Source organism: Arvicola amphibius, chromosome 6 (genome assembly GCF_903992535.2).
Source record: "Arvicola amphibius chromosome 6, mArvAmp1.2, whole genome shotgun sequence".
Lineage (NCBI taxonomy): Eukaryota > Metazoa > Chordata > Mammalia > Rodentia > Cricetidae > Arvicola > Arvicola amphibius.
The window spans coordinates 143,951,054-143,963,773 of NC_052052.2; the positions used below are offsets into that span (position 1 = coordinate 143,951,054).

The 12,720-nt window shown below is 44.7% G+C and overlaps 1 protein-coding gene across 1 annotated transcript; it reads left to right on the forward strand.

The window, feature by feature from the left end:
• The first annotated feature begins 226 nt into the window (after nt 1-226).
• Nucleotides 227-10,055, forward strand: Rbm24 (RNA binding motif protein 24). The gene is made up of 4 exons (XM_038335278.1): nt 227-394; nt 1,490-1,613; nt 3,103-3,157; nt 9,692-10,055. Exons 1-4 carry the CDS (start codon nt 227-229, stop codon nt 10,053-10,055), a joined length of 711 nt encoding a protein of 236 aa, XP_038191206.1.
• Nucleotides 10,056-12,720: the final 2,665 nt, after the last annotated feature.

Sequence of the window (12,720 nt, forward strand, 5' to 3'; positions counted from 1 at the left end):
GATTTGGACAGTGACCGGACGCGGAGACGGGATCAGAGCACCCGGGCGAGTGTCGGGGGCCCCGGGCCACTCGGGAAGTCGCGCGCCCATCTCCCACGCCGCGCCCTCGCCCCCGCGCGCGCCCTCGGCCCCCGGCGGCCGCCGCGCGCTGCGGGAGACGCGGAGCCCAAGGACCAGGCGCAGCCGCAGCCGCAGCCGGAGCCCGAGCCGCGGGGCGGGCGCGAAGATGCACACGACCCAGAAGGACACGACGTACACCAAGATCTTTGTGGGAGGGCTGCCCTACCACACCACCGACGCCAGCCTGCGCAAGTACTTCGAGGTCTTCGGAGACATCGAGGAGGCGGTGGTCATCACCGACCGGCAGACCGGCAAGTCCCGGGGCTACGGATTTGTAAGTTACACGAAAAGAGGACTTGGGGTGGGTAAGGGACAACTAAGAGAGGTCCTGGCGGGAAGATCGAAGACAGGCCAGAAGGGATCCAGTGGCCCCAGGCCCCCGGCCCCCGGTGGTCATGGCTGGGGGTAGGGGCAATGTTGGGACCTCCCGGGACGCCTCCTCCACTTGGAGCTGAGCTGAAACTTTAAGTGTGACGGGGTTTGGGGAGCTAGGGCCTGTGTCTGCCTCGCGGTGCACCGAGAGAACCTCAGACGATGCTCTTTAGGGTGGCCGGAGAGCTCGGGAATGAGAGCCAGGTCTGGGATGTAAAGAGCTAGGAGAGAGAGATCGGAACCCCGCACTGTGGCATTACGGGTTTGGAAGCTGTTTGTTAAGTGCTCTGTGGCTTTGTTTTAAAAAAAAAAAAAAAAAAAGTAGTGTGTGTGTGTGTGTGTGTGTGTGTGTGTGTGTATTGTGTTGAAGCCGGGGTAGGGAAGAGACACAGGATCTCTGGACCTGCCATTTCCTCTCTTGTCACACCCCTACCTTTTAAATTGCAAAGGTAGATTCTGAAAAAAAAAAAAAGAAAAGAAAAAGCTGACCCTTTGGCTGTTTGCCTAACTGAAACAGTGCTTTAAGCTTCCTGGAGGTTTAAAGAGGCAAATTCAGCTGCTCAAAGAGCTGGGAGCCTGGAGCAAGCAGGGCAATCGCTATTGTCACTGAGGAGTGTTTGCCTGTTGGGAGCAACCGGCTGATTTGAGGGCAGACTTTGTTTAAAACCCACAGTGCCTCTGGGGCCCCGGGTGGAGACTTAGAGGGTACACTGGGAAGGGGGTAAATCCACAGGCATTTCAGAATCGTGGCTTCCAAATCTCTGTTAGGCCCTACACTAGCACCTTTAGGACTTTCTCAGTAGAGGCAGAGGGCTTCTTCCTTCCTCTTTTCTTCTTTCTGCTTATTTTTTTTTTTTAAGCGGAGGATGAAGAGTTGATGTCCCAATCCCCTACCAAATAAGAAAGAAAAGGAAAGAAAGCAAGCTCAGTGACTTCAACATTTTTCCTTCAGGGGTTAACTGAGGGCTTTGTGTGTATGTCTGTGTATGTTGCTAAGGTCACCATGGCTGACCGGGCTGCTGCCGAAAGGGCCTGCAAGGATCCCAACCCCATCATTGATGGTAGGAAGGCCAACGTGAATCTGGCATACTTGGGAGCAAAACCAAGAATCATGCAGCCAGGTGAGCAATGTCTTCTCTTTCCCCTCCCTACTTCCCACCCACTGGGGGGAATGATCCCCATTGTCATCCCCAGCCCAGAAAACACTGGCTTCCTGAAAAACTATAGTTGTGTTTGGTAAAACTTGATCCCAGGGGCTGCTTATTCTACCAAGGCCTATTAAAGATACATGAGTGTTCTAAGTACGCCGCTGGCTTCTTGAAACATAGCTATGTGCAAAAATAGAACTTAGGTTCTGAAGAGCTTACACCCAGGAGTTACTTCATGCATTTCCTATATGATGAACACATTTTTGTCTTTTTTTTTTTTTTTTTTTTTTTTTTTTTTTTTTTTTTTTTTTTACTAGCCACTTGTAGCTAAGAAGGTAAGCTATGTGGGCCCTGTCACCACCAGCCAGAAAGCCTCCTTTCTTAGCGTGGTCTGGGACAGTTACAGAGTGCTCAGGGAAGGCATGGCTGCGAGGGCACATATTTCCACATACAGAATACTAGCAATCAAATACTTACACACAGGAAGTTTCCCCTTCACAGGTTACAGATTGTTTTTTAACTGATGCTTAGCTGGAGATGCGGAATAATTTATGAAAATCCCCATCACGGCTAGCTGCCAATGGGATGTAGTATTTTTGTCTATGTGAAAATACGGCCCACCGTTTTATTTGCCGCTGTCCTTTACATTTATTGGCAATAACTCAGTTGACAACAGAGCAAATATCTTCGGTTCCTTGGGCAAGCAACTTCGTTGAATAAATCATGTGCTTTTTCACCAAGCCTTTCCTACAGAAGTTTAAAAAGAGGTTGACACGTCCCTTCATAGGCTTGGTTGTCAGAAAGGGAATAGACTGAGAAATACCCACGAACATTCAAAGCTATGTCTTTCTAAAACATCTTTTGTGCGTGTACTGATCTTAAAAGAATGAAGAATGATGGGGAAATTTGTTTTTGTGAAAATTTTAATATTGTAAATGCCAAATGTAATGCAAATGTAAACTGTAACTTTATGTTTTATGCATATGTAAATTTAATGCTTTATGCATTCCAGAATGTCCTAAATTGTAAGACCTTTTTCTCCTACCCCAGTCTCCCTCACTCCCACCCACCCCACCCCCGTTCATGGGTGGCAGCTCTAGAAATATTTGTGAATTTAACTTCACTGTTGTTCTTGGGTCTCCCTCATGAGTAGTTTTCTCTGGTCTAAATCTTTTTAAATCTTTTTTTTTTATGGCTGCTAACTAAACTTTTCCATTTTTTAAAAAGTTTTCCAATCTTAGTCTATCCAAATGTTTATTTAGGATGAATGATAACATTTATAAAAACATATGCACTTTTCATGTATAAAGAACATGTCCATGCATAATCCAAAGAGTATCAATAGAGTAGTTCTTTCTAAATGAGAATTTGTGGTTGCGGTTTCCATGTGGGGATAGTAAGTCCCTAATCGTGTACAAATGGAAAATTTGTGGGTTTTTTTTTTTTTTTTTTTTTTTGCTAGGTTTCGCCTTTGGTGTCCAACAGCTTCACCCAGCCCTTATACAGAGACCTTTCGGGTAAGTCGATTCATCAAACCCTCCAAAGTTTTCACGTGGTCACCATTTGTTTCCCTGTCTCTTTGTTATGAGCAGACAAGGTCGACGCGTCACAGAATGTTCCGGGTTGTGCATATTTATATATGCTTATGTATTTTTTTAATGTTGATGCTATAAATATTTTTAGATGAGTCAAGTTATCTGACCAAGTATGCAGTCTCCAAACCAGCCAAATGTTGGGCTTATGATTAACCCAACAAACAAAACAAAAATACCAGGTATGACTTGTGCACAAGACATGTGTCCCACACCATTGCTGCTGTTCAGCTTGACTCAATGTGATTTATCTCTTTCTAACCTGACAGGGCTCGTATACAGTTAAGCTAACTGATGAGAAGGATGCCATGATAAGAGGACTAGTTCTCTTTGGAGTTAAACTCTGTAACCAGTAGACTCAGACACACAAGCTCAGATGGTGATTAACCGTGCATGGATGTTGGTGGTGTTGTTTTTATTCTTTTTCATTCTAGTCCATAGCCCTCCGTGTGCTTTATTTTATTTATCACAGTAATGAAGTGGTGTTGAGAGCTAAACTGTGTGCTTTGACTTAATTGAACAGAGCTGTAGCGAGTGTTTTCTTTTCCTTGGGGAAGGGGCTCTTTGCCGTTTGTTTTTGGTGGTGGTGGTGAGCAGTGTTGACTTTTGACTTTGCCATGGGAAGCAAAGGGCCTTTTATTTCCCCCTCCTGCTTTTAAGCTATTAGCCTGTGACTTCAATTTAACATTTTTTGTAATGAGTGCTAAATCGTGTGACTTCTCTCTGTAAGAATACAGATTCACTGCTTGCATGTTGTAAGTCTCTGTTTTCTGGGGATGGGCTTTCTTTTGCAATGTATGTCCCCTTCCAGATCTTCTGATAAAGGTCCAGCGGTCTATTCAGGTTTCATTAACACTCACCAGTTTGGGCTCTCCCTCCCCCTTAATTCTGTTTGGTTTTTGTTTTGAGTAGCACAATACTAACTCCTCCTTTTCAGACCTAACAGGTGGACAACCTGCTCATCTTTGTGTTTTCTCTGGGTTGCTCTTACCAGCTCCTGAGGTCCCCAGTTCCCTTATAGAGAACATGACACAGGGGAAGGCCACCCATCAGTTTATCCTGGTCATGAAAGTCCCTCTATCTTCCACCTGATCAATATTCTTCTAACTCTAATTCTCTTTTAAATATCCAAGTGGTTTGAAGAATTCTATTGTTATCTAGCCTAGGACCTAAGCATCTCCATGCATCACCTAGAAGGCCAGAATCCATCTTCACAGATAGATACCTACCATAAGCATTTCCCAATAGAGGCTAAACCAAAACCAAGTAGTAGGTCGACTTGGAAGAAGCAGGTTATATTTTGATGGACACTTTTTTATTACCCTCTTGTTACCTTAATCTATTAGTAACTCACTCACTCTTAGGAACATCAACAACTTTTTTCAAAAAAAAAGCTATAATTAAATATAGCTATGTATCAAAGCCCCTTCCAAGCCAACTTCCAACTTGGATATGGACAGCAATGAGTTACTTGCAGCATGCATTCCCCCTTCTCTCTCTCTCTCTCTCTCTCTCTCTCTCTCTCTCTCTCTCTCTCCCTTCCTCTCTTCTCTCCCCTCTTCTCCCCTCCCTTCTCCTTCTGCTGATGTTTCATTGCTATGGACTATCAGTCAATGTGGGACAATGGAAGGAAACATACATCTGAGGGTGTCACGGTGAGCTCAGTCCTGGCCTCCCCAGAATCCTTGTGAAAGAGCGGAAAACCAAATTAGTTAACAGCTGTTCCTATGTGCCCATCGCTTCAGAGGAAGAAGTTGTGCATTCAATTGTGAGGAACAAGGAGATGGCAAAGCAGCCAAGAATTGTTGGTTCAAGTTTGAGAGGAATTCAGAATCTCAAGAAAACCCATGAATTGGGAGACCTGGACAAGCTCACGAGGAGCCGGTGTAGACCCGAACTAGATGAGGGCACTGGGTGTGTCTAAAAGGAGTGATGGGATGGATTCGCAGGGAGGCTCAGCAGAGAGACTCAGTGTATAGAGCAGCTACAGCGTACTTGAGTGCCAGCTGGGTATATCTGACCTGGCTATGGCAGTCCTTCTAGCTCCTTGAGAAAGAAAGTAATTCAAAGAAGGGAACCGCCATGGTGATAGGTATTATGTGGACATCTTAAAAAGTGTGTTTTGATAGTGCTTACTTTTCCATCACTTCTGATATTAACTATCTTTATGGATAATGGTAATTGTTACAGTGTGCATAAATTATTTGAACTTGAGATTCAAGTTGAACTTGAGATTAGAAGCAAATAGCATTCCAGGTAGACCAAATAAGGTTTCTCTTTCTTCTTTGAGTGATTCTCGGCTCTGCCCTGATACCAAATCTGTAAGCAGCAAATCACACCTAGTCATCCTAAACGCCATTTGAATACCATGTTCTTATCTTAGGCCTGCCTGGAAGCAAGCTTGAGAATTCTTAAATTTTGACTTGTTTAAAAGGCTAGTGAGAAGACTATTAGTTTTCTGTGGTCCTTAAATGGCCCCTGGGTTACCTCAGGTCTCTAAAGACAAAACCATTGACTGAAAGAACTTCTGGGTTAGCACAGAGGGCAGACATGGAGGAACATGTGGCCTTGGTGAACATCGGCTTCTAAATGGTCTCTGTTTGAGAGAGATATTTTCTCATCACAGCTTTGGAAAGGAGATACCACAGGTTTGGAAATAGAGATTTAAGGAGTAGTTTACACCAAGTTAACCGAAGGGAACATTTCTCAGTGTGTACACCAAATATAGAACTGATAAGAGATTAGTATAAATTATGCCATTAAATTCTTATAATAAGCATTTGAAAAAGACACTGTTAAGGTTCTTTCTTGGTTACAAACAGAACAAGTGCAGACAGGTTTAATAATTCCCGCCCCGCCTTCAGCCCCATCACAGACCAGTGAGTGTATCAGAGTATGATTCCAAGTTCAGTCACATTCTGCCTCACCCTGGAAGCTGTGTCCACTGATGTTAAGTGACAGCCAGAAAAGACATAATGTCACTTCTTCATCATCTAGTAATAAAATAATCCATGCTGGAAAGGGTCTCAGACAGAAGAAGAGAAACAGCAGATCCCTGGGTCTCAGGAAGTCTTCATGAAGAGGATGAGCTAGATCTTAGAAGGAGGGTGAAGATGAGGAAAGATTTTATTAAGCAGCTACTATTCTAGTCACTGGAGGCCCCTCTCACAGAGAACTTTTTTTTTATGTACAGCAACTCTGGGCTGAAAAAATGTCAATCTCTTTCACATAGGAACCGTGTGAGATAAGGAGAGAACGTGGCCTTCCAAAGGTTCTTGTGCACTCAGGGCTAGAACTAGGGTGGATGGGTGGACCAGGGGAAGGTTGGCATCCTGGGTCAAGGATAGATGGCATGTGCTAACATGGGATCCGATGATCTGCGGCATGTCCAGGAAATAGTAAGATGCCCTGCTGACCTGGGTCCAAAGAAAGGTACAAAGAGATACTAAAAAGGTGGTTTGGAAGCAGACACACAAGAGACCCAAGATAATATCTAAGAGATGGTTTGGTGTGGTGTTAGGATTACTGATTCCTCTGAGCGAATGGATGAAATGAAGACTTGGTCACCAGTCTGCATGGCAGACTGGAAGAGCTAACTGGTATACTGTCACTCTGAAAGTCTATCACAGAGACTAGCGTGCTTTGGTGGCATCTGCCTGGAACCCCAGAACTCTGGAGGTGGAGGCAGGGTGATCATAACTTTGAAGTCAGTCTGTGCTACATAGAGAGACTTTGTCTTTAAAGCAGAAGGCAAGAAGGAAATCACAAAGAGAAGTCAGAAGGACCTGAAGAGATGGAGACAAAAGGAAAATACAGTCATTTTTCTTCAATCACCTAAGGTGTCTACTTGGCTCTTGGGTTTGTAGCTGCTCAGTGTGAGCATTCTATAGTGAATTAAAGGACTAGTGGTTGGTAGAATTCTAATAGGAGAGGCGTTCTCAGTTTGCCTTACGTTCCTTAGACTACTAAAAGTTCCTTAGACTACTAAAAGAACCCCCAACACTCCCTTCAGCACTCTGCCGCCCTCTCCATGGACTGAGACACAAGTCTCTCTGGAGTCTCTGGACTCGCTTTCTCCATCATCTTTTAAAGGCCCCAGGTCTTCATTTGCCTTTCGGATGTCTTCCTCACCCTTGCCAGTCTTCATGGAATTCATCTGATCGTCTAGAAAAATTATTTATGTTCTCATTGGGCAGCTTTTAGCAGTTAGAAGTCGTCATTAACATAAGTGCAGAGACAGTAACTCTCAAAGCAATCCTTTCTCTGTTTTAACACATTCTTCCTACACAAACACTTTTTATCTTGCCTTTCTGTTTTTGTTTTTTGGTAGAATAAACTTTCTTTGGGCTACTCTGTTATTTGAAGATAAAAACCTATCAACCATTGTGCTGTCCTCAGAACATTCAGAGAACACCAAGGGTTAATGTCTCCCTATCAGTGAGGTTCAGACTAGCTGGCCTTTGCAGCTGATAGATGTTTTACTTTGGCCTTATAAAGACATTTTATCCGCTGGAAACCCTTGTCGCATGACAGGATCAAAAATAGCCCGCTGCAGCCTCTGCTGTCCGTCACCACATGCAAACTGGCACGAGAGGAGGTTCGCTTAGCTGTGTCTGCACATTGTGGACATATCAGCTCTGGGGACAGTGTTTTATACATAGCCACACCTGTCACCAAGGGGGAGCGAGTCACCTGATCTGCCACAGAGGTCTGAATGTGTGTCTGACCGCGCGCCTGGTTTCTGATATGCAGTTAAGAACATCCCCAAGTGTCCTCAGAAACACTTGGTGACAGGGCTTCTGCTGGCAGTGGGAAAGAGCTACAATTCTAGTAAAATGGAGTGTATTTTTATCTCGGGGAGACAGAGTTCACCACCCTCTCTGATAAATTCATCTTTTCCATGGATGTTCTTAACGAGGGCTTCCAGCAGAATTCTGAAGAGACAAAGAAAAAAAAAAACTCTGCTTTTGAAAAGCCTGATCGTGGTGATGTTTTGTGTCGAATTCTTTAGAATTCGAAGATGGTTATTTGTGCTTGTGCTACTAATAAGTTGGTTTTGTTGACAGCCAGATAGCATGCCTGTGTTCTATTTTTAGAAAGATAGGGAGCTGTGAGGGAGATTCATTTAAAGAAAGACAAAAATGAGCCAGATATCCGAGGTAGCACTTTATAAATGGGCGGTAACAAGTGGCAAGAAGGACAGCCGCAATGCACGGGATCTCATAAACAAACCTCTCGTGATTCATTTTTCTAAACAAGACTTAAGTGAGGTCCTCAGGTCTGTCCTGTGTGTGAGCTGTGAATGCAGCATTTAAAATGATCCTTGATTTTTGTTCCATATCCTTGGCTGTTTTCAGGGTGACCCATAACCACACGACTGAACTGTACAAAATGTTAGTCAGCTGGGCAGATTGAAGGCAGATAGACTAAGAGATCAATTTCTTCTGACTTGGAGGCTAACGTAAGAGCTAGTGGACGTGCAGAGTAGGCGTCGCCTTGCAATGTGTATCTTCTAAGTCTCTATAAGTTCAGAGACGTTTGGTTGTGTTTTCCTGTCCCTAACTTTCCCACCAACCTCATCACCCCCAATCCCTTTCTGTCTGTCTTGCATAGAGACAAGCAAGCTGGCTGAGCCTCAGTTGCCTGATAGTCGAACAGGTTTGATTGACTGTTCTGTCTTTATGGAAAAAAATTAAAGTAAAAGAGAGAGCAAAAGCGTGCTGCACACCTCTTGGGGAATCACCGCTGGGACTGTTTGTTAGCATTTCGGTAGCTTCCCACAACAGCCTCTGTGAGCCGAGTGAACTGCACTACTGTCGTTTGAGGGGTGCTGACTGCTGTGTTACCACACTTGTGAACTTTTACACTCCTGGTTTGGGGTTTTTTTGTTTTATTTTGTCGCCTGCTTCTTTTGTAATTATGATTTTTAATCAGGGTGACTGAGGTTGCCGAGAGATTAATGTGTGCTGAGTCTGCCTAGCGATTTCAAATAGGGTTGCCATGATAGAGACCGCTCGGAGTCCATTCTCCCGCTTACAGCCAGGCCACCACTCCCCCAGAACCGTAACATCAGACAACCTTCTGAATCCTGTAGTCACAGCGCGGAGTTTTCTATTTGGTGGCCGTATCTTGTTTATACGAACTCGACAAATCCTCATAAAGCCCCTGTTAAGTCTCTCTTCCATACGCAGCCTTGGCGTATCATGATCCATTTTACAAACCTGGCATACATGATACAGCATGATTCGAAGTCCTAAGTGAAAATCCTAACAAGGAGAATGCCATTCTGTTTTTGCTGATGAATTCTCTCGAGGGTGCATCAAACGGACCTCTAAAAAGCAGATATTATGGCAACCCTATGTTGATAGCAACCACTAAATTTGAGTTTGTCTCCATCTCTGAGCAAAGAGTTTCACTAGAGATGACTGTTGTCTGACTTGGTTTCTCGTTTCTTAACAGGATCCCCGCCCACTACGTCTACCCGCAGGCTTTCGTGCAGCCTGGAGTGGTTATTCCCCATGTCCAGCCCACAGCAGCTGCGGCTTCCACCACGCCGTACATTGATTACACTGGAGCCGCCTACGCACAATACTCGGCTGCGGCGGCGGCGGCCGCTGCAGCCGCTGCCTATGACCAGTACCCCTATGCAGCATCTCCGGCTGCTGCAGGCTACGTGACCACTGGGGGCTACAGCTATGCTGTCCAGCAGCCAATCACCGCTGCGGCACCTGGGACGGCTGCGGCCGCAGCTGCAGCTGCTGCAGCCGCAGCGGCCTTTGGCCAGTACCAGCCTCAACAGCTGCAGACAGACCGAATGCAGTAGGACCAGCCGTCTGATCAAAAGTCAAAGGGTTTCTCTTTTCCCTCCCAATTTCCCAGTTTTTAGTAGCGAATGAGAGCGTTAATGTTGACTTTAATAGCTTTAAAGGGAGAAGAAGGCAAAGCTATCGGGAAGCAGGGGAGGCACTCTGGGTAGTACTGGGGATGAAGAGGGAAGAATGGGGGTGGTGGGGAGAGAAGCAGTTTTGGAAGTCAATCCCAAAGAGCCTGAGTTACACGGATAGCCACTAGGCCACGATGGCAGGGGTATCAAATGGGACTTCACTTTTGTATCGGGATTTTTATTTTTTGCTCTTTTTATAGTATCAGGGAAGCAAACTGCCTTTTCCAAGTTAGAGAATGCTTTGTGAATCTAGTTGAACCAGGGAAAATGGAGTGAGCAATATGTAGCTTGAATCTGTGTAATAGTAGATTTTTAAAAAACAAAAACAATGGCAAAAGCGCTGGTTGTCCTTCCCCGCAGTCGCCACAGCCTGCAGAACTAAATGGGCATCGAACAATCAACTTAGAGTGTGGTGGTAGGAACAGTGGCAGGCAGGTACCAAAGCTGTTTTCTCATCTGTCCTGTGGACTCGTGGGATTGTGGAGAGACTGATACTGTACCCGCCCACCGCTCAGACAATCAACGGCACACACATTTCAGGAAAGAGTCCATCCCTTGTCCTTGCTGGAGGAGCTTGTCACATTCTAATGCCTCTCCCCAGCCTGTTTCACTTGGGGAGACTTTCATCTGCTGGTCAGGCTTCCGCCACCACTTTTCTATTTATTGTACGGACTGGGGCTCATGGGTAAAGGCAGGCAAAGTCAGCGGATGCTCAACCCTTCAGGACCGCCTGGAGGGCCTTTATTTTCGTTCCCTGTTTTAAATAATTTTACACTTTTTAGTATCTATTTCAGAGTCCTATTTAAGACTATTTATTAGTGACTACAGTACCTAAGACAGCAAGGTTCTTGACATTACAGTTCTTTGATGGTTGATGATCATGTACTTTATAATGTGCCTTAATAATAATCCTATTTAAGATATTTATTTTTAGGTTTTACTATGCTGCACTCTAAAGGAAGGAACTTTAGACGTGACACTGTAAAATTATGTATTCATCTCATGGCATAAGTTATTGAGTAGGTCTAGATGTAGCATATTAAATATTAACCTATTCAACTCAAGATGTTGGCTTGGATTTATTTAAATTCCTATGTGCACTGTTCAAGAGGGTATTCCTACCCGAATGCTTTTGAGTTTATTTTAGTCTTGAGATTTTTTTTGTTGTTAAGCAGGCTATGTTGCTGGTTCTGTGCTTCCTTCTCTTGGTTGTTTTGCCTCTGAGGATCTCATCGATCGGGAACTCATGACTTCCCCACTTTCCTTGTGTAGTGCGTGTAGTTTATTAAAATACGGCTTTATATTTTCCTTCTGAAAGTGCGATATTTGCAATTTTTACTCTTAAACGAAATTGAAATACTATTTTACACTGTATTGGACTTTTATACTTGAAGAACTTCATACAAGGGACAACAGGTTAGCGTTTTTATGGACCTCCTCCATTGTCACTGGATTTAAGTATTCCCATGCCAGACGGTACGCAATGGAGACGTGGCTCTCCTGTACAAATTATTTATTTGTTGTGTATATCGCTTTATAACATTTCAGATCTTCTAATCTATTCACTTGTATTAAATATAATTTTTAAAAACTGCTGTTGCCATTGGTTATTTCTAGTTCTGCAGGAGAAAGGAGTGGTTCTCTGTAGGATGAGCTTTCTCATTTTGAGAAAGGCCGACTGTGCACTCTTGATGCAGCCCAGGATAACCTTAGCTTTTGATCCTCCCCTCCTGAGCGCTGGCAGCGCAGGCGTGCCCTGCCACTCCTAGGACTTCTCAAATTTGGGACAAGCACTTTACCAACTGAGCTACATCCTCAGCCCCCAGCTTCCAGTACCCAGGCCCCCTCCTTTTTAACTAGTTTAACTATGCCTCATGGAAAACTTTCTGTGAACATTAAAATCTCTTGGGGGGGGGTTCTATTTTTCAACCTTTCAATCAGACTTTACTAAATATCTGCCTTATGTGTAGCGATAGACCCCCCCCCCCCAACTAAATCCTAAAGGACCATTTGTGTCACTGAAAACTGACGATAGCTGGGAAGGAAAAAAGAGGGGTGTCACCTGTCCCAACCTGGATCAGGATAGTGCTGGATTCGGATGAACTAAGGGCTGGAGCTAGCCTCGAAATTTCCTAGACATGCCAACGGATCCAAAGGCCCTTGCTTATTTGTTTAAGGTACTAAAATGGAACCCGGGGCTTCACATTGCCTAGGCGAGTGTCCTACCACTAAGCATTCCCATTCCCTGTTGTGACTTCTGACAGACTCTCCCGTATACCGGGCTGACCTCGAACTCACTATGGAACAGAAGATGACCTTGAAATTCTGATCTTCCATCTTCAACTCCTAAGTGTTGGGATTGCAAGCATGCACTATCACAGTTAATCTATGTGGTCCTGGGGTTTGAATCCAACTGAGGTCCAGACCCAGTCCCAGCTCTCGGTTTTTCAGACACGGTCCCACCAAATGGCCCTGGCTAACTTTGAACTCACTCTCTAGAGTAACTTTAACTTGAGATCTGCCCGCCTTAGCCTCTCTACAGGCC

Bases quoted from the DNA above. Each gene is read 5' to 3' on its own strand.
- Rbm24 (XM_038335278.1), top strand. From the start codon at position 227: ATGCACACGACCCAGAAGGACACGACGTACACCAAGATCTTTGTGGGA. The intron at 1,614-3,102 runs GTGAGCAATGTC...TTTTTTTGCTAG, and splicing joins ACCAAGAATCATGCAGCCAG to GTTTCGCCTTTGGTGTCCAA. The intron at 3,158-9,691 runs GTAAGTCGATTC...GTTTCTTAACAG, and splicing joins CTTATACAGAGACCTTTCGG to GATCCCCGCCCACTACGTCT.